At 34.0% G+C, this 22,773-nt stretch overlaps 1 protein-coding gene across 1 annotated transcript in view; it reads left to right on the forward strand.

Moving 5' to 3' along the window:
* LOC145692794 (tetratricopeptide repeat protein 28) overlaps positions 1 to 22,773 on the forward strand; it is a 257,632-nt gene that overhangs the window by 212,369 nt on the left and 22,490 nt on the right. Inside the window, exons 5-16 of the mRNA XM_081768274.1 lie at positions 2,291 to 2,495; positions 2,952 to 4,094; positions 4,950 to 5,182; positions 7,688 to 7,978; positions 9,386 to 9,568; positions 10,975 to 11,126; positions 11,955 to 12,241; positions 15,082 to 15,359; positions 16,887 to 17,136; positions 18,462 to 18,624; positions 19,038 to 19,199; positions 21,442 to 22,144. Coding sequence (XP_081624400.1) covers positions 2,291 to 2,495; positions 2,952 to 4,094; positions 4,950 to 5,182; positions 7,688 to 7,978; positions 9,386 to 9,568; positions 10,975 to 11,126; positions 11,955 to 12,241; positions 15,082 to 15,359; positions 16,887 to 17,136; positions 18,462 to 18,624; positions 19,038 to 19,199; positions 21,442 to 22,144 — 4,050 coding nt within the window. The remainder of the gene's footprint in view (positions 1 to 2,290; positions 2,496 to 2,951; positions 4,095 to 4,949; positions 5,183 to 7,687; positions 7,979 to 9,385; positions 9,569 to 10,974; positions 11,127 to 11,954; positions 12,242 to 15,081; positions 15,360 to 16,886; positions 17,137 to 18,461; positions 18,625 to 19,037; positions 19,200 to 21,441; positions 22,145 to 22,773) is intronic.

Here is a 22,773-nt window from a genome sequence, read left to right on the forward strand (position 1 = left end):
AATATAATATAGCATTTTGGGTTTCTAAACTAGGAAGTTAAAAATATTTCTGATCAAAACCAAAATAGATTAAGTACATTCTAAACTAGCTTCTGATGAAAATTTTTACTAGTTAAACCCATTCAAAGTACTTTTGTTTTTATATTGAAAAAGTATGACGAGTAGTTAGCTAAAAAAATAAAAAAAAGAAATAAAAAATAAAAAAATAAAAAAAAATAAATGAAAAAAGTAGCATACATATTCACTCACCAGAAACAATGAATATTTTCGTGTAGTGAGATGTCGAACTCAACGATAAAGATCATCGGTGAATAGGGCGTACATAGCTAGAAGCAATCTTCTACCAGAACTATGTATAATAAATTAATGTACTTAAATATCTTAAATATACTTCTGTCACGTTCTACGAAATAAGGATTTTTAAAACATCGTATTAATTGCAAGACTTTATGCAACAATTTATCATAAACTGAAGAGGAAAAATTGCAAAGTTCATCAGCAGCATTTCTAAATGCATATAATTTCGAACATTTCACATCTTTAATAACTATGTAAGACTTTTTATTTTCTCTCTTTATTTTTTAAATAAGTCAATTTCTCTTACTACAGTTTTGACTGATATTAACTTGATTACAAATACTTGTGGATTGTTTTCTCCCTACATAAAAGCGTCCATAGTTGTTGACAAGTAAGAAATACTCGAAAGAAAATTACTTGTACAAAACTTAAACCGATTCTGACTTTATTGACTTTATTATGAATTTAGGTATTACCAATTCTGTACATCTCGTTTTTCAATTATTTAAACTTCATATAAATCCTAAGCTAAGCGTACTTTCCACTTATTGCGAACATATGGCAATGAAATCTCTGAATAAGGACACTGAAGGGACATGATTATTTGTCCGCAAATAGGACGTGTCCATTATAAAGAGGGTACACAAGAGTACTCAAATCTCATGCAGTAATTGTATGTAATGCACAATAAATACTATTACAGTAAATAATACAGTTTGTCGTAACATACAAAGACTGAAAAAGTGCATGACTGGATCGGGTCTCGAATTCAGGATCTTTCGTATACTGTGCCGATACGTTAGCCACTACGCTACCCAGTCCGTTCCCAGTACAGACATACATTCTCTCACACCTGGAGTCGATGTTCTTTCACTCAGACCACATGGCTTGTACCACAGCCTAGCTGTTGTGCTTAGACAATCCAGTGTCCATATTCAGAACATCTCTTAACGGTTGTGTTATCATTATATATTAATGAAATGAGGAAACAGCTGACATATAATGATAATACAACCGTTAGAGATGCTCTGAATATGGATTATCTAAGCACAACACCTAGGCTGCGGTACAAGGCATGTGGTCTGAGTGAAAGAACATCGACTCCAGGTGTGAGAGAATGTATGTCTGTACTGGGAACGGACTGGGTAGCGTAGTGGCTAACGTATCGACAAGTATACCAAAATCTGAGTTCGCGGCCTGGTCCAGTCATGTACTTTTTCACTATTTGTGTATTATTGAATTCGCACCTATAGAGAAAATGAAATGACATCTATAAGTTTTACGTCCCACGGTTATGCCGGTTAGGCTAAAGGAGACGGTGATGATGAGAGATGAGTGAAATGGTGGAATGAAGAAAGTGGGAGGAAACGGGAGTACCCCGAGAAAACCCACGAGCACGGTGTTTGTCCACCACAAAGTTCACTTGGCGGGAGCTGGGATCGAACCCGGGACCCCAAGCACCAGAGGTGAACGCTCTACCACTGAGCCACCGCGCCCCCCCGCACCTATAGAGAATTTGATGGGTTAACAATCTGTTGTTTCCTCCTTATAACGTTAGTCATAAATTTAAATATAGGGCAATATAGGGGGATTTCACTATTATCAAATACATATACTAAAAATGTCTTGTTTTTCTTCGAAATTTCAGTTCCGTATTTTAAAATTTTTCATATATTGTCTAAGAGAATTTTCAACAAAAATTGAAATGTAAATATAAGTTATTCATTCAACAAAAGCAATAGTTATTATTATTTTCATATTTCTTCTTGAAAATCAGTGGAATTATTACTTTATACCATGAAATATGAAGAAAAATATATCTTTTTTAAAAAAAAGGAAATTTCAACTAATGCGTTTCTTTTCCTAACGCAAGTATTTTAATCTTTGTTCTCTGCTTGTATATAATTTGATGATACTTAAATAAAACAAACCTTATATCAAATGAATGTAATACATGATAGAAATAGCTAATGTGCTTTTATTTTCTCTATAGGCAATCAGTTATATGCAACAAGATCTTGCGGTTGCTAAGTCATTGGGCGACATCGCAGGAGAATGTAGAGCTCATGGGAACTTGGGATCAGCGTATTTCAGCAAAGGAAGTTACAAAGAAGCACTTACTTCTCACCGATACCAACTAGTTCTCGCCATGAAATGTAAAGACACCCAAGCAGCCGCTGCCGCATTAACAAGCTTAGGTAAGGATGACATTACTAGTCTAAAGCGTTAGTATTTAACGTTATATCCATACCCAGATTGCTGACTTGCTTTAGGTCAGGTCAGGCCCAGGTATATAATACAGTAACTTCAGATTAAGTTTGTACTCAGGTGTTCGTGTGTGTATCTATATATACACAGAAGAAAAAACCGTAACATTTAGGGTTTTGTACATTTTTGGGGGGGAGGGGGCAGATTATGTAAATTCGAGACTGTCTCTGCTAAACCGGGATGTGGAGAGACCTATTGATTGTAAGTCTTATCTTTCATTTTCATTAGATATCTTAAGATGTAATCTAATAGTGTTACCAATGTTCATTTCGCTCCGTAAAGCTAGTGAAGAGATTCTTATAACTTTATTTGCTGACGTTGAATTGTTTTTCTTTGTTCAGTTAGGTCAGAATATTTCTAATGCTCTTTTGTCTTTTCTTTCGTAGGCCACGTATATACTGCTATAGGAGACTATCCAAACGCGTTAGCCTCCCACAAACAATGTGTTCAACTTGTGAAACAAATGGGGGACAAACTGCAGGAAGCACGGGAAATTGGGAATGTTGGAGCAGTGTACTTGGCGATGGGAGATTTTGACAGTGCAGTGGATTGTCACATGCAACACTTACGAATAGCGAAACAACTAGGAAACCACGTAGAAGAGGCCAGAGCGTATAGTAACCTTGGATCATCACATCATTACAAAAGGAACTTTGAACAAGCCATTATGTTTCACAATCACGTCTTACAAATTGCGCAAGAGTTACGAGACAGGACAGTAGAGGCCCGTGCTTATGCGGGTCTTGGACATGCAGCGCGATGCATGGGTGATTACCAACAAGCCAAACGTTGGCACGAGAGACAATTAGACATGGCATTATCCACAAAAGACAAAGTGGCCGAAGGACGTGCGTGTTCAAATCTTGGAATAGTGTATCAGTTATTAGGTGATCATGATGCGGCTTTAAAACTTCATCAAGCACATTTAAACATTGCTCGAATGTTGCAAGATCGCGCAGGTATGGGACGAGCGTATGGGAATATAGGAAACGCATATAGTGCAATGGGATATTATGAGCAAGCTATAAAATATCACAAACAAGAATTGACAATATCCAAAGAAGTAAATGATAGGAGTTCCGAAGCTTCTACGCATGGAAATCTTGCGGTGGCATATCAAGCGTTAGGAATGCATGAAATGGCGCTTCTTCATTATCACAGTCATTTAAACATTGCTCGCGAATTGAAAGACACCGCTGGAGAAGCGTGTGCGTTGTTAAATCTCGGAAATTGTCACAGTTCTCGTGGTGAATTCGGACAAGCAGTGCCGTTCTATGAAAACTATTTAATGTTATCACAGGAATTGCATGATGTGGAAGGTGAAGCCAAAGCGTGCCATTTTCTTGGTTATGCCCATTACTGTTTAGGAAATTTTAAAGAAGCTATTCGGTATTACGATCAAGACTTAGCATTAGCCAAAGATCTTCAGGATAAAATGAATATGGGACGAGCATACTGTAATCTTGGATTGGCGCATTTAGCCCTTGGTAACCAGGATACTGCCTTGGAATGCCAAAAGTACTTTCTGGGTAAGTAGTTTTACTTTTATGTTGAAAGTACAGTATGTAAAAAATTGTTAAAGCGCCCTTCTGGCTGGATGGTTAGCAGGGACTTGGAATCAGGCCCGTATTGGATAGAGCTATTCCCTTTATTATTGTTTGTAGATTAAGGTAGATCCAAACCATATGTACTTGAATCCAAGTCCACCGAAGCACAAACAACAACATTATTATGAACGGTATTACATAACTGTCTCATCTTTGTTCTTTAGCTCATTCATTTGCATGAGGAATTATTTTTTTGTTTTATGACTTCTTTTAAAATATATTTGACTGTCCATTATTTAACTGAGTGAAAATTAAGTATATAGTTGTAATATTTATTAATCAATTCTGATTTAAATAGTAAAGAGTGTCCCATAAAGACTGCAAATTTTGAAATGCCCGTCATTTCTGTTCTGGCAGCATTGAACGTTATATGAATTTCACCCGTTGTCTTTGTGGGTATTAGTCACGGAGCGCCGAATAGCGCATGATCGTCATCTGTTTTATATGCGGGTAGGAATGGAGAGCTTCAGGACGGCATAGCGTGTTGGCCTAGTGAAAACTTACTACAAATGTGGTGAATATTGTACAGAGACTGTTCGCAAACTCCGTGCAATGTCTGGTCAACGTCTTCACAGTCGAATTATTCGGTGCATGAACTTCGTAGAAGCATCTAAGCATGAATCAGATTAGTGAGTTATTCCTTTAACCAAACATTATATCAAATTTTATTTATCATTGTTACTTTTAGTTTAGATATTTTTACAATTAAAATTTATCTTTCTGAAGCATGTTTCTTTCTTTTGAAATCTTAAATCTTGTATTTCTCTTTGACAACAGCTGTAGCTCACATGATGAAGCATCTACCAGGTAAATTCCGAGCCTTGGGTAATATTGGCGATGTCTTAATCAAAATGGGTAACATAGAGGAAGCCATTCGAATGTATCAACGCCAGTTAACCCTCGCACGGCAAGGTCGAGAGCGTGGCTTAGAAGCTGCAGCATACGGTGCTTTGGGCCTTGGGCATCGACTAATGCGATGCTTCGATAAAGCTTTAGGATATCACACACAGGTAAAGTTTAATTTCGTCTAAAGGGCAATGGTGGTCATTGTAGTCACTATTGAAACAAATGTGTTTTACTTCAATGCTATTAATTTTTAAGTTGATCAATGTTTTTCAAACAGTGGTCCTCTTAGATTGAACATTAGTTATGAAAAGATAAAAGCATAAAATTTAAGTGGCTTGCGTATAAGACGCTGTAGTTGAGATCAGACAGAAAGAGATTAATAAATTATGCAATTTAATAACGAAAATATTATACAAATTCTAATAGCATATTAATATTATAAAGTATTCACAATAGCTTTTAATTATTAAAAAATGAATAATATTCGTATTCTTTTAATAACCAATGTAAAATTGGTGGAATTCAATTAGTATTATTTTAAAAATATAAATAAACTGGTATGGTGGTATATTTATTTATTTATTTGTATAGTTCCAGGTGCAGCATATTGGCCTTTTTACACTCAAACATGTAACAACAATAGAAACACGCGACAATAATAATAGCAAAAATAAAATAAAATAATAATAATAATAATAATAATAATAATAATAATAATAATAATAATAATAATAATAATAATAATAATAATAATAATAATAATAATAATAGAATATCAACAAAAACAACATCTTCTTTTTCACCTCAACCATAGGTTGGTGGGCAACATGGAAATTTTAAAACTTTTCTCTCCTTTAGGGGAGCTGTTTTATACTTTGTTAAGGCCTCTTCTTCGTAACTGCATCTAGATATTCTACCCTTGCTCAAAATATAAAGATGATAAATTTGCTTTCGAAGAGAATAAGAGTAAAGTGATCCGTAGAACATATTATTAAAAATAGTCTCACTTGAAAAAAACTCTGAGAAACGCTTAAATAGATCAATATAGTTATGGGTTTTAATGTGGTGTTTATTTAATAACTTATATAACAATGATCGTTTGTGTTATTTCCAATGTCATGAAGAAAACACGCAACATACCCTAAATAAATACATGTGCAACTGTATGATTTCAGTCAGATTTTGAGGAAAACTTGATCCTCAGTTCAATTATGATGTCTATAAACGATGCAAACTTCAGTCCGATATTCATACACAAATTATGATTCCTTTAAGTATTAGAATTGTATGAACTAGTTCTATTATTGGTGAATCAAGTGCTACTTATGAGGTATTTTAAAACATGTTATGAAATCTGTTGTGGAAACGTTCTTGAAACTCGCGGAGTTCATGATGGTTCGTAAAAGTATAAGTATAATTATTATTATTATTAATAATAATAATAATAATAATAAATTCTGTTTATTATTTTTTGTTATTGATTCGTTTTTGTTTTTTTTCTTGTGTTACTGAGGTTAAAAACTATCGATATAAATTGCCTTCATAAATGAAGTTGTGTAAATAGACCCCAACAGACAAAATGAAAGAAAAAAATCAGTATGTGTAATATGAATTAAATGTCAGTGGTAACTGCTTAAGAACCAAGAATCAAGTTAATTATACTATTGCTTTGATAACCATGCCATTGAAATATAAATAATTTCTTTCTACAGTCAGCGACAAAAGTTCTTTCCGTTTGGTAAAATTTATTTTGGGAATAACGGTACAGAAAATAACATTTTTTTTTTTTTAAAAATTTACTGAAAACTGTACTCAGAGCGTCCTTCCTTTCAGAAGTTATTTACGAAATTAATGTTTTCAGGCGGAAAGAAGTTTTGTCACTGACTGAATATGCGTAACTTCTCCTTAATTTCACTTTATTTCAGGGAAAATCAAGGAGGTAATCCTACCCTTGATTTTCTTCTCCCAGAACAACTATACTGTTACACTATCACACATTATGTTTGGATTCTTGTAAAAAAAATTAACAACATACACGAACGTTATATTTGCTTTTTACTTTACGTGTCAATGTGTAATTTTACATTGATTCTTTATCACCATAACCTCCTGGATAATATATGATACTTATATCCATGGGCTTTTAATTATTTATTTATTTATTTATTTATTTAATTTATCACTTATTTAATTATTTTTGCTGAAAGCAATTTTGAATAGCAGGGCTCCAGCTTTGTAGTAGCATGAGCTTATATATAGACCTCTGTGCTAGAGAATATTAATTTTTCGCTTTTCTAGTTGTGGAGTGTCAACTCAAGGGAATGGAGTTCCCTTTCCGGGAGAGATATCTGATTTATTTATTTATTTATTTATTTTTACAAATAATAGTCCCACATGAAAACAACAACAACAACAAAAATAACTGATTGTAGAAAAGAAACAAAATTAGAGTTCGGCGTAGTAGTGTCAATAGAAAACAGAACTTTTGAATGTATATGTATGATCGTGGATAAAATCGCGTGAAGAAATATTTTCTTTTTACACATTTCATATACAGTAATAATATTTTACAATAAATTTAAGATTGTAGTAGAAAATATTCTAGCTAAAAGCTTCTTTAGTTCATTGTAGGTGTCATTTTGTAACAAAATTTCTTTTTATCTATTTAGGAATTGACGTTGCGTCAGGAAATGGGCGACTTAAAAGGTGAATGTCGAGCCCACGGTCACTTGGGGGCTGTGCATATGTCTTTAGGGAACTACACGAATGCTATGAAATGTTATCAAGAACAGCTAGATAGAGCCAAAGAACTGAAGGAGAGTGCCGTGGAAGCTCAAGCGTTTGGAAACTTAGGAATTGCTCGGTTGAATATGGGACATTTCGAAGATGCCATTGGATATTTTGAGCAGCAGTTAGCAACATTGGAACAGCTTTCGTCATCTACAGCACTTATTGACAAGGTATTGTATTTTAGTAATATTTCGGAAGACTTGAAAGTATTGTAATAATTGTGATTGTTAGTGCAAACTGTAAGAAAAATTGCAATCAAACGATAAATCGTCATTTATTAAACTGAAAGCAGTATGATATCGCGATATCTTTCCAGCAATAACATACAACACACTAGTCCAAATATTTCGGGTAAAAATCTTTATCCATTTTCACGAAAAAAAGGGAAAATCTGCATGATGGTTTATTACAGGAGGTGGTTCATTGGTACTGGGCTCATCCTTGCTGTGAGGGATACTTAGTTTGACCCCAAGCCATGTGAGTTCGTGGGATCCGTCCGTGGATTTTCTTGAAGTTGTCTCGTTTCCTCACATTTCCATTCCACTAGTTATTTCATAGTTATTTGTTTCCATTAATCATTACGTCTCCTTTAGTCTAAAGGGCCTAAAATCGTGAAACGCTAAATGAAAAGTGTCATTTTATTTTTATTACAGACACGAGTAAAAGGAGTAAAACTTACCAAAAACGTAAAATAACGTTCTTTTGTGTTTTCGATACAATGCACTTGTTCAAATTTTAGGAAAGTTTTATTCGTTTTTCTCGTGTCCGTGTAAATAACAAATTATGTAGATTTCCTTTCTTTCTTTCTTCGTTAGTCTTGTGTGTTCTTAACTTCTTACTTTCAATCCTGAAGATGAGCTAGATTTTTGCCCGAAATAAATTGACTTGTATATTATATGTTGTTGTTAAAATATCTTCTTGGTTTTAGTTTGATCATTGGCTTTCCTGCACGTTACTCCCGCAATAGTATCATTTTTTTTCTGTCTTTCGACAGAGAGGAAACTTTAAATTAATTTGCGCCCGAAGCAGCATATCTCAAATGTAAAGTTAAGATGCCAGTCAGATCGTTCAGGAACACATTTAAGAAAGGAAAGCAACTTTGTTTACATGTAAGAAATAATTTTAATTGGGTGAGTCACTTTCTTGACGAAATAACTTCTTAATAAATTTGCCAATACGAGTAAAAACAAGGAGTTCGGAGAAACATCTATTTCATCGTTGAAATAAGAGATGAGGTATTTTGTAGAAGTGGTGTAGAGGTATCACTGATGTGGTAACAACTACAGAATAATGCCTACGAAGAATCAGCCATTTCAAACTGAAAAATCTATTTGTTGTGGAAAGTATAATTGTAATTTTTGTAACAGTTTTACATTTACAGTTTAATACTATTTGAAAACTTGAAATATTCCATTTCCATAATGAAAATCTTATGAAGAAACTGGACTCTAGCCAATTTCAATGTTGAGTTTATTTAGAAACGAACGTATAAATATAAACGTAGAAGACATCATCAACAAGGTTGGGTGCTTCCTATGCGAGATAATTAATTTTTTATGACTTTATTTTTCTTTTAGGGAAGAGCTTTTGGAAACCTTGGTGATTGCTATGATGCTCTAGGTGATTATGAAGAAGCAGTGAAGTGCCATGAACAGCATTTAGCTATTGGACTGAAAATGAAAAGTCTTCGTGATCAAGAAAGAGCGTATCGAGGGCTTGGACACTCCCATAAATGTATCGGAAATCTCCAGCAGGCTCTGGTATGTTTTAAGTTTTCGCTTAACGTAATTTTAGACTTCCAAAGTATGCTAAGCCTAAACATGGAGTCTCATAGAACGATTTATTGATTTAGCGTCCCAATATCTCATCCCTTATCCCTCTATCAGGGGCGGATCCAGGACCGACTTCTGGGGGGGGGGGTTGTCATAATGCTACTTTTAAGGACTCCAAACTCTGGGATGGATTTTATTTATATATATAAAACAAGAAAGTTTCCTCTTCTGGGGGGGGATTGCCCCGATCCCCCCCCTGGATCCGCCCCTGCCCTTTATTAAAGCCAAAAGTGTCAGAAATCTGTCATTTTCGGTTTTAATATTGAGTTCCCGTATTTTGGAAGTTTGTTGTATATTCACAATGGTGGAATGAAGCTCACTTGTTTCAATTTCAGAATCATCTAAAATAAAAATAATACTTGGTAGTGTACACAAAATAAAAATTTAATTTGTAAGTTGTTGTAGTCCATTAGAATAAATCTAACAATAAGTTGTCATAATACCTTCATGGGAGATTTACGTCTTGGTAATATTTCTTACAAGTAAGATTAAAAAATACTTTTGAATCTTAATTGTTATCAAGTTGTTGAGGTTTTTATATGGTATCGAAGTTTTGAAAACTTCACCCCGAAGGGAAAAGAGTGTTTTACTGTTATTGTATGTGTCTCCTGAATCACTGAACATAAAGATACAATATTTGGTGTATTAGAGTTGTTTTACCTCCGAGGATACAAATTTGTCATAAACTTTTTACAAATCAAATTCAATATGAAGACGTAGAAAGAAGGGGAGCAAAATATTGTTCATGGTAGCACGCAGGCCATTCGCATGACATAAAAAATGTATTATAAAGATGATTTCTGGAATTTAAAACATTTACATTCATTGATAAATTTAAAATGTGTAGCATTGATTGATAACATTTCAGGTTCCAAAATTACGATATTAACTTCTGCATTAGCTTTAAAGTCCATTCTACAGCTTTATTTGTTTATTTATTTATTTATTTATTTATTTATTTTTATTTTTTGTAGCAGTGAGATAAAGAAGAAAGATAGGTATAGGAACTAAAAATGTTTAGAAACCGTACCGATCATTGATGTCTTTTCCATTAGCAGCCAATGAATAAATATAAAACTACGAAAAATATAACATAAAATCTAGTATAGCCGATCAGCGCATTTTAAATAAACAGTAAAGAATGTCAACGAAAAAGTATTTTAATTAAGGGAAGTGTACTGAACTAATTTATTAAAAAGATGCAAAATGGATTGAAAAATTTGATTTCTTATACTGAAAAATTGGACTAATAAGGCTGCTGAAGTCCTACATGTAAATTTATTGGAATTTGTTTTTCTCTACATAAATTAATCAAAGTGTACATTTTTTTTCAGGTTTGTTTTGAAAAGAGGCTAGTCGTATCTCATGAACTTAATAATCCTGTTGCCAAAGCATCTGCCTACGGAGAATTAGGTCATATACACAGTACGCTTGGAAATTTTGAACAGGCTATTTCATGCTTGGAACATCAGTTAGCAATCGCAAGGTAAAACAGAAGAAATGAATAGGTAAAAGTATGTTGGAAAGTTAGGATTTTTTCTTCTTTCATCAAAACATTTGCTTGGCTTTATTTATTTATTTATTTATTTATTTATTTACTTTGTATCACATCACAATCAAAATAAATGTTTAAGCAGTGTCGAATCAAGAGAAGAATTATGAGGGGGCGGAGGGAGTGACGTGTACATGGCAGAGACAATTTACAACAATAATTATTCAACCAATCAAATCTGAATCAATTTAAGGTTACTTGCTTGTGATTCCAGTGAATCAATATCAGAAGTTAAACCTAATGCCACATTGAGGGTTTGGAATACAACGTAGTTGGTACTTCAACTTCACCTGCTTAGTTGTGCCACAAGGATCTGAGCATCATAGCTCAGGTCCTTGTACAGTGATCACGGGAATGTCTCACGGATATGTACGGAGAAGTAATATGATGGAATTAAGGATTAAATCACAACAACAAAGGATAATCAAATGACGGTAAAAAGATAACATTTATGAATCGATTTAAAAACAAAATTGTATTGCATTATGATATCTGAGGATAACTAATTACTTATTAAGTCTCTTATATTTTGGTTATCAGTCAAGATCATAGTGTAATATGGGCAAAAGAATTCACGTTGAAAGTAGATATTGAACAGGTTGACTCGGCTGCTTTATCTATAATACTGGGTACAGACATACAATGACAATACGTCTACTGCCAAGTAAAATCGTTAGATAATTAAGGAATTAATCATGTTTATTTATTTATTTATTTATTTATTTATTTATTTATTTATTTCATTGTATTATTTTATTTTAGAGAATTGAAGGACAAAGTAGCAGAAGCGGACGCTGCATGTGGGCTTGGGACTGTGTATCAGCAAATGGGGGAATACAACACTGCATTGCAGTTTCATCAAATGGACCTGTGTATCGCTGAAGATCTAGGTTTGCCAGCTATGCAAGGAAGAGCTTGCGGGAATCTTGGTGTTGTTCATGAATCGCTCAGGAACTTCGAAGAAGCAGTTAGATTTCAAGAACAGCATCTCAGTGTTGCTGCACAGATTAACGACAAAGTAGCCAAAACTATGGCCTACAGCAGCCTTGGTGAGTTGTATTTATATTTTGTAATATTTATACTCGCAAAATGCATACTTGCTGCGTCACTTATTCGTATAAATTATTCAAGAGTACATTCTTCATTTCCTCAATAAAAGATATAAGCCATGCACAGAACTTTCTCACCCCAACTTCTATACTAAATCACGTTAGCCTGCAGTTACTACTGGAACATTTATTTGTGAATTTTAAAACTCCATCTGAAGAAAATTACAAAAAGTAAATATCCTTTGAGGATATTTTTATTAAGAATGACTTATGAGGACTATTAATGAAATATTTTTTTTAATGACATATCAATAAAATTATATGAATGGTATTTAAGGAAATAGTGGAGAAAAAAACTCAATCTCAAAAATAAACTTTCCTTGTGGATATTTTGATGAGAAGCGATGTACGTAGTATTATAGGGTTATTAAAGCAATATTTATAAAATATGAAAAAAAAAGTCGTTTTTGAGAAGATAGTCCGAAAAGCAACTCACCCAAGAGTAAACTACTCATTCTAGATTATTTCATGTGAAAAGATTTATCCTGTAATGTAGAATTATTAATGAATCAATTACTTGTGAAGTATGAACAAAATCTCCTTAGTCATTTTCGAGAAAATAGTCTGAAAAAGTCACCCCCAAGCGTAAAGTATCCCTTGTGAATTTTGTTTTCAGGACAAGTGAATTATGTTGTATTATCTGGTTATTAATGAAACATTTATATGCGAAATATAAACAAAATTGTTTGAGTTGCTTTAAGAAAATCGAAAAAAAAAAAAAAAAAAAACCTTAGGAGTAAAGTATATATTTTTTTTTTTTTTTGTCCCATTTTTCATGAGCAACAATTTATTTTGTGTTGTATAGTTACAAATGAAGTATTTGTTTGTGAAATATGAACAAAATCCCCTTAGCCTTTTTTGGGAAAATAGTCCGGAAAGAATTCTTCCCCAAGTGTAAAGTACGCCTTGTGAATTTTGTTAGCACAAGTGAGTTATACCACATTGTCAGGTTATTAATGGAACATGTATTTATGAAACAAATGAAACAATATCACCTGAGTTTTATATATATGTATATATAATCGTCCGAAAATACTCACCTGCAAGAATAGACTATGCCTTTTGGATTTTGATTACCACGTATAGCTTTGTTAATGAAATATAAACGTAATCGCTAGAGCCGTTTTTGAGAAAATAGTATATATATATATATTACTTTCACCGTTCAATAAATACCCTTATTTTGAGACAGGAAGAAAATTCGAAAATCACGTCGGAAGAATCATATCCTATAAAAACGTTGAGTTTAAAATTTGGAATGGCATGGCCTCTAGACGAGCGTACTTCAGCACGAACAGAAGGACAGATGTCGAAAAATTACTTTTTCGGTATCTAGGGACCATGAACTTCGTGGTCAGTTAATGGATGACTATATTTAATAGTAATTTGAATTATATTTTGTACAACTTAGATTTTTTTTTAAAGTAATATAATGTTTCTTGAGATAGAGAGCAAATAATAATGACAGCGAAAAATCTGCACTTAATTTTGAAAATGGTTCTCACTAATAGAATGGTTTCGTACCGTCAACACCAAAATTAGAGAATTCGCCCTATACACGTTATGACATGTAGACATACTATTTTCTTCTGTGGGTAACTTTCGAACGAATGGAGACATATTATTTTCTTTAGCAAGATAATGTCTAAAGCCTGTTCGGCGTAAGCTCTAAACTGCGTTAAACAAAGTCACGTGAGACTGAATCTCGCTGATTCTGTTGGCTTTCCGACGCTTGTACTCCTCCGCAAAACAGTTCATATGATTTGATTATTACTTTTACTTGAAGCTCCATATAAAACTGCTACATTATTATAAATGACAAAAATATAATGCGGATTATCTAATAAAACTGCAATCGAGTGTGGTTAAACAATAGAAATGAACACTAAGCATGCGCAGTAATTATGACGCCAATTCAACTGTGGACACGTGTTCTGCTTTTAAAGTCTAAAAGATGGCTGACATTAATCCCGGTTCAGCGAGTGTTGTGGTGAAACACCAACAAGGTAAACCTTTACTCACTAAGCAACAATTGTTTACCAGCGAAATTAATATATATATTAATTTAATATATAATAATATATAATATAGATATTAATTTCGCTGGTATATATATATATATATATATATAATCTGTCGAGTGTTTTTTCCTTCTTTTCTGCTGCTGCTGTAAGTATCTGGACAACACGAGACAGTATCGTCAAAATGTACTTGCATAATTTGCTCCTCTTCGTGGGAACTAGGAGTGATACATCACTAGCCAATCGTATTTGTAACGAGTGGAAGGATACAAATATTATGTGTATCGGAGTTTAGATCTTACGCTGAACAGGGAATAGGTACCGAAGATAACGAAAATCATGGTAAATTTCGTTCATTTGTTCCGCAGTTATATATCTTATACTAAAAGGATAGCTATTGTATAAAAACAGAGAAGAAAATAAACATAATTATATAATTAATTTTTAAATTCATGATAATCGATTTTTTTTTATGTGTTCTAAGAATTGGAGATTTCTCAATTAAGTGTATTCTACCAAATTAAATTAAAATAATGAAAATACAATTGTTTGAAGGCAATAATAGTCGTGATGAAAGGTTATAAAGAAAGTATTCTTTCTGACGAAGAGGGAAGTGGTTTGTCATGATCGAGATAGGGAAGTGAAATGTGTGTTGTTTTCAGTTTACATGTTTTCGGAAGTCTAATTTATGTTTGCCGCACATCGACATTTGACTTTATTAATAATAAGTAATTAAAACTATTATTACTGTAATTTCAGGTCGAATACACCATGCTCTGGGCAACACAAGTCAAGCAGTGGCGTATCTACAGCAAGGTCTTCAAATAGCAGAGCACCTTGGTCGTCGAGAAGAGGAAGCTCGCATTCGACATCGATTGGGACTTGCATTATGGGGTCATGGTGACCTTGAAGGTTCACAACTGCAATTAGAGAGAGCAGCACATTTACTAGAGTCCATCCGTCGAGAAGCTCGAGGTTCAAGCGATTATAAACTGTCTCTCTTTGATCTTCAGACGGCTTCCTATCAAGCGCTACAGGTAATGAAATTAGAAGTTATTATATGATATTACATATAGATTCTGATATTAAGAAAGGATTATTAAAATAATAAGGTAAAAAGAATGACTAACTTGCTTTTAAAATTAAGAATATACTTTTAAAGTTATCATGAGTAAAATGTAAACTAAAAACTCCAACAAAAAGGGTTGGGAATATATAAAGGATATCATCGTCAGACCCTCTGTGAAGAGTCATGGTAAGTCATAAGCATCATGTAGATATTACTTAAGCTAACATTTCCTATACATTTTAATTTTCATATCCTTGTGCTGCGAGTCGTTTGTTCTTTTCAATAGTGCTTTTACTACTGTGTGGTTAAGGAAAGCTGACGTTTGACAGCTTGATATAACACGTAATGCCTTGGAAGCGTTGTTGCCAAATACTTTGCAACAATAGAGACAACATCTTTCCTCACAAACTTGGAACGTTTAACAAATCACAATCTTATAATCGTAACAATATGGTAGGACGGTTTGTACTGTATGATTTCCGAATAATGGAAATTATAGTACTTGGAATATGTAGTAGAAGATTCAACATTCAACCACAGACAAAAGCGCGGTTAGTGATCTTGGTGCCGTAGAAACAGCGTGACAGAATGTAGGACTGATTGGCAAGAACCTTGCTCTTCCTGTTGTTTTCAGCATGTGTAGGTATCTAGAGACTTTCTGTTTCAAGTGTGCCCTCGGAAAATATGTGAAATATACTTCATCCCCACCCCAGCAACCCTTTTACGGAGGAAACTCTCCCTTTGCTTAGGGGAAAGAAGTGAATGACCTCGGCTGTATTCCCAATTTGTCATTCAGTCGTTTGGTCTTGACGAGTGAAGATTGTAGGCTACTAAGAATGGCTAACAAGACAGTGCACAGCGAAGTCCGCGAAATAATTCATTGTGGCAATGCTTCCGTATCCAACAATTGAAAGATCTCGGAGCAACTTGTCCCTACTCTTTTGAGGGAGGTACGGGAAAACACACATCGACAGCAGCACCAGCAGGCCACACTTGAAATGAGAAGGCTCTATTAGCTTTCCTTAACCAGCATAATAGTTGTTGTATATGAGTATTTTCGCTCTCAGTTTTCCTCAGGAGTACAAGTGGATCTGAAAAGATGGGGAGACGCATGACGTCACGCTGTCCCCCTTGCATATCTTTGTCCATTGTAATTTTTTAGGAAGTGATGGGGCGCCATAGATATTTTTTGGAAGTAGGTGGACGTTCCCCGAGTTCCCCCTCACTTTTACTCCTGATTGTCCTCCTTTAGTTAATATACATATAACTTTCCTTATCTTCTAACTTCTGACAATAACACTAAGGTGGCGATATATCCAGTAAGATACTCCAATATTTTAATTCTTTTACTACTTCGTAATCGATTAGATTTGTAATTTTATAACTATGAATTCAAATGCAGTGTTCTTGGTAATGAAAACTTTTAACCTTTGTTGCTCTTTTCATTTCTCAATAATAAAAAGTAATTGCTTATGGTTGTGTTCCTATCTTTCAGCGAGTCTTAGTAGCGTTAGGAAGACAGGAAGAGGCTTTGTTGGTGGCAGAACGTGGACGAACCCGAGCTTTTGTAGATCTACTTCTAGAACGCCAAGGCGCTCACAGCATTCGATCTTCAAGAGTAGAAGACAACACTCCAGTCTCCGTAGACCAGCTGGTTGACATAGTAAACAAACAGAAAGCGTCTGTCATCTATTACAGTCTAGCTGCAGGCTATTTGTATTCATGGCTCATTGTACCTACCAAAGGTAAGAATAATAACTCTTTTTGAGTAGGGTTTTCTAGTATTTTCCGATTTTTACTTATTATTTTTCCGTTAATACATTCATTTCTAGTGCATACTAGACTGTTTAAATGTTCAGCTCAATGTTGTTTAAGTGTCATGCTCCCTATATAACGAACTTTCAATCCTGTTATAGTACTTTAAATTATAGTAAAAGTGTAAATATATATCGAGTAAGTGTTCTCGGGGTATCAGCCAGGTGAAGATACTGACATCCGACCTTTCGAATGCAGACATTGCATTCATTTTCAGGGATTGTAATGAAGTTACCAGAGATATGTGGGCATATTTGTTGTGGCTAAGACAAATGGCTTTGTTGAACCTGTTTTTTGTTCCTGAAAAGGACCGACCAGACATGACTTCAGTTGAAACCCATTGTCTCTATTGAGATTGTTCCTTTCACGTGAGATAACTATGACTCCCTTTATTATTCTGTCTCAAAAATTGCTACACTTTTGTATATCATTACGTTCCGTTCGGACAACATGTTGAACTGGAAACGACACTTCTTCGTTTAACTTAAGGAGTCTTACCAGTGTGCGGCCCAAACAGCTGGTGCGATTGGAGAAATTCCACCATTTTAGATTGGAAACCACCTATTTCCGGAGTCATAATAGAATTGGTTTATACCTCTGGACTTCTGATACAAGCAGTATATATATTTTAAAACCAGTATAAGATATATATATATATATATATATATATATATATATATATATATATATATATATATATATATATATATATATATAAAAAAAAAAAAACTTGTTGTACGTATCATAGATCGGACAAATACTTGATTCAGAAATTAGAGCAGTGTTTTTTTTTTTTTTTTTTTTTTTTCATTAATCATAGTAGCCCGTAAGACAGGCATTGAGAATAGATAACTACTTAAATTTGGAGCGCAGCGTAGCAGGTAGCCATCGACGAACGGCGACCTCTCTCATGAAAGACAGTAACTACTCTTTTATTACTGTGTTCTTCGTTCCAACCGTCTCACATCGTCCTTAGCGTTCAGTGCTGTTCTCTAATTCTTCAGAGAGGTAATATTCTGACTTAACTGAAATTTCAAAATGAATTGAGAAATGACCTCGGAAGGAGGAAACGATATTTAGAAGTAGAACCTATTTACGGCAAAAATTGTACCGAATCTTTCAAGATCTATTATGCAACTGAGTTTTGTATATTGTGTATCCGAAATACTACCTTTGATTGATACATATAATAATTTCATAAATTTGAGTACAAAGACTGGTTTTCACTTTTTTTTTTTTTTTTTTTTTTTCTAAGGTGTACTGAAATTTCATGAAGTAGCTGTAAATGAAGTTGAAGCAGAGCGTGAACAAGATGGCAGTGAAGAACTTCTCACAACGACTGGTTCACTGTTGGAGCACTATATTCAAAGTGTACGAGAAACGCTAGGAATAGAACTTCAAACTTCGGGAATGTCTAGGTTAGTCCGTAAGATACAGTGTAATTTTGTGTATATGTATATCTCTTAGATGTAAAGTATTACTATTTTGCAAGTAGGTACATCATTACAGTCTCTTCTTCTAATTGTAGTAGTAATGATACTCAAACATTTCACCCCAGTGTTGGATGATTTCTTGCCTTTTCTAATAGACCTGTCGTATCAAACGTTAGTTAGTTAGTTTAAGAAAAAAAAAAAAAAAAAAGCAAATTGTTTACCGTATATGATGCCTTATTCAAAATATTTTACTAAAGAATTTTAGTTTTAGAAGAGTAAAATGACGTATGATAATGCGATTTCATTTTATTATTTGGTATATATATATATCTGTTTATTTATTTATTTACTTATTTTTCCGTTCTGGTGGAGTTAATGTATGTTACTTGTATTTGCAGAACGGGAGATGTTGATGCAGACGTCTCCGATCTTTGGTCGCAGCATTTGGAAGAGCTTGGAGATAGACTAAACCAAGATGGAGACAGAACAGGATTCCTTCGAATGGTCAACAGGAATCATCTCTTTAACTCTAGCAATTATAGTCTTAGTAGCTTATTCAGGTAAGATATACGAAACATCTGTCCATCATGTATTGTCTTCTGTCTTCAAAACTAATTTCTACAAACTAGAAAATCTTACAGCAAATTATATCACACAAAACTAAGAAAAAATCAAATTATATCGAAAAAAAAAACACACACACACACATTACTAATTTTCTACACGATTTTTAGTTAGTAGCAACATTAATATCTAGCAGCTATGACAGTATTTTTCTCATCATCTTTCAGATATAAAAATTTAGAATTTATTCCTTCATTTCTGTATAAAATAAAATAAAAGCTTAAACTATGATGATTTGAGTCCAGTAGTATGATGATTTGAGTAAGCCACAAATTCATTACATTACAACTTATACGAGTCTGTGAATATCGTTTATTTGATTTTGTCCAGAACTTTCAAGTTCAGTATTTACTCTCATATTTTCTTTATTTCGTAGCTAACATTGGTGTAAGGCAGTGGTTGCCAAATTTATGAAACTTCTGTGCTACCATTCCGTTTTTAGATCCTACTTTGAGCTACTAACCAAAAGAACTACCAACTTTTCTTTATTTAAAAAAAAAAAAATCTTACATTTGTTTATTGCGTATGAACTTACATTTCTAGTAAAAAACATGAAATCAAACTATCCAAGTTAACAAATGTCTAATACACACACGAAAAACATAACGTGCACAACTCCAGGCAAATACAATCAATTGTGAGACGAGACTGACAATGGCAATTGCATGGGGGAAACAAGCAGTTGTTGTCGTCAGCGCCCCCTGTCATTAGCGTTAGCTTAGTGGAAGAATCAAGGTTAGCCAACCGAAACGTTAACGCGATCTACCGAAAATGTTCCCACGAGCTATTAGTAGCTCGCGATCGACGGTTTGGAGATCGATCACAGGTTCTAGGCACTTTGATCTCGACAGAAGAGAAATTATAGTTACCTATCCCTGATTAGACACAGGTATTGTTCCCTGTCTTTCCTTCCTAAAAACTTTAAAATGAAGATCGTGTGTAAATTTTGATAGCAGACACATGTTTTTTCATAAAATGGAGTGTTTCAAATAGTTTGTGTGTGCAAAAGATTAACAATATAGATCTCAACTTTAACAAAACATATTTCGGAATACTGGACTAATGATTTTCAAGAAAAGCGACTGTATCCAGAAAGCAATTGAACTAACACAGAAAGTTTTATATATAGTTTAAATCCTAGTTTATTAGTTAGCCCCATATCCACATTCTTCATAGACAGAATAAATTAAGCTTGGTGTTCAAAACAGTTTTGGTTTGTGTGCTTCAGTTTATGCACATTTTTTTATTTATTTTTTTTTTCAATAGTATCTCATCTAAAATAAAGTGTATATCAATAATTTTCTTTTGTGTGTTTTACGTTGTTGCATGTAATCATCGACACTTTTATAACAGAATTGTTAAACAACAAATTTTTTGATAGTTTTCCTCTTCTGTTGAACTCCTATATTAATAGAAACATTTGTGTGTGTGTGTGTGTGTGTGTGTGTGTGTGTGTGTGTGTGTGTGTGTGTGAAATTCTTAGCACTGTGTTTTCGTTTAATATATTTTTGTGTATTTTCTTATCTTCCTGTGTATAATGTATTTTTTTTTAAAACCTTATTATTTGTAATATAATAAATTTAATTTGAAGAAATATAGAGGTGAAATGAATAAACAACAAAAGTTATAGCAATATTTCGTAAACTATGCTTAGAATTTTGTTTGTTTATTGTTTTCTATACTTTAAATTTCACTTAATATCAGGAAGTTTAAAATTTATTGTACTGATAGCTGCTACGCTAGGAAGTAATTTATAACAATGATAGAAATCTTTGACAAGTTTTCAAAATAAATTGTTTCGTTTTGTTTTTCTGTCATCGTGACAGTTCTTGACAAGTCGTTTAGTTTAAGCAGCTTTTTATCTATATTTTAAATCACTTTTATCCATTACTATCATGCCTATTCCCTTTGATGATATTCTACATACATGTATCTTTGCATTTTGTTGGGGACTTGCATTTTGCCAATCTTATCTGGCAGTTGCAGCTTCTCCAATAGACATTAGTACACATTAAAAAAAAAAAAAAAAAAAAAAAAAAGCCAATTTCAATATATTTTTAAACGTTGCATTCGCTATTCCAACGTTCGTTATTTTCTTTATAAATAACTAACAAAGCTCTTCTAAATAACATATCAATTTAGTTCCACTGAAAGTTTTGTTTGTTATTATTGTTTTAGTCTTGGAAGCGTAAGTGGTAGTGTGGCCAGCGGATCTACAAGCCGACCTGGAAGTACTCGTTCTCGACGTTCGTTGTGGCAAGGACCATCGTGCCTTAATGGATTGTACGAACTTCTAATTGCTCCTTTTGAAGACTATCTTCCCACGCGAGGAAAGAATCGAGAAGGCAGCGGAGAGGGAAGATACGAGTTGCTTCTAGTATTAGAAGGAGACCTGTATCTTGTTCCATTCCCTGTTCTCAAAGGAAATAGCTGCACTGAATATCTATGTGAACGTTTCAGTTTATTAGTGATTCCATCGTTGAGTTCCTTACGAAGCAATCAGCGGTCGAAATCCAAAAATGTTGGTAATAATGGGAACGGAGAACAGATGTCAGCACTGGTGGTTGGAAATCCGAAACTCCCTGCATCAGTGACGGAACAGTGGGGTTGGGGCGATATCCCTTACGCGGAACAAGAAGCGAATACTGTGGCAGAGATGTTACAAGTGAAGCCATTGGTTGGAACTTTGGCCAACAAAGAAGCAGTCCTTCGACAAATTTCGCAAGCTGAGTGCGTTCACTTAGCTACTCATGTGTCGTGGAAATTGTCAGCAATAGTTCTTTCCCCTGGTGATATGGTTGAGTCGCAGGCTTCCAAGCGGTTCTTTACCCCACCAAGTTCAGAGCAAGGTATGGACCCAGGAGTGGACGATGCGTCAGAGGTAAGTGTTTCTCTAATTTCCTAAATTTTCTCGATGTAAATGGGCTAGTTATTTCACAGACTTAACTCCACACTAGGAGAGTATCGCCCCGCAGTCCAATTAATGAATACCATTTGATTGTTGTCATTGTAATTATATTGTTTACGAGTAGAATCTAGATTTTAAATTTACAAACTGTGTATGAGTAGATGGGAGAAGTCATATACAACGGCTCTTCGTCCATTCGTCTGTCGGTAGTATCAGTGCAAAAACTAACAAAGTTTTTTTTTTTTTTTTTCATATGATTTCACTGTCACAAGAATAGGTTTCATCTCCCGTCTTAACCCTTTATACAAATCAGAAGTGGTAGAAATGTACTATATAGGGTTTTAACATTGCGGATGGGGGTACGGACCCGGTGGACCTTCCCCCATGGGTGCACCCCTGATAGGAGATAAGAATATATATATATATATATTTTAAGTTGGTTAAGCATCCTAAGAATAGGTTCCTTATCCACCATTATTCCTCTACTCATACAGGAAGTAATAGATCTACCTCTTTGGGTTTCAATAATAAATTTCCTATAGTTCGGAAGTTTAACGTGCCAAGATTGCTTTCTAAGATTCAGTTATTTTTTCTATTGTGTG

Source organism: Thermobia domestica, chromosome 8 (assembly GCF_964235325.1).
Source record: "Thermobia domestica chromosome 8, izTheDome1.hap1.1, whole genome shotgun sequence".
NCBI lineage: Eukaryota > Metazoa > Arthropoda > Insecta > Zygentoma > Lepismatidae > Thermobia > Thermobia domestica.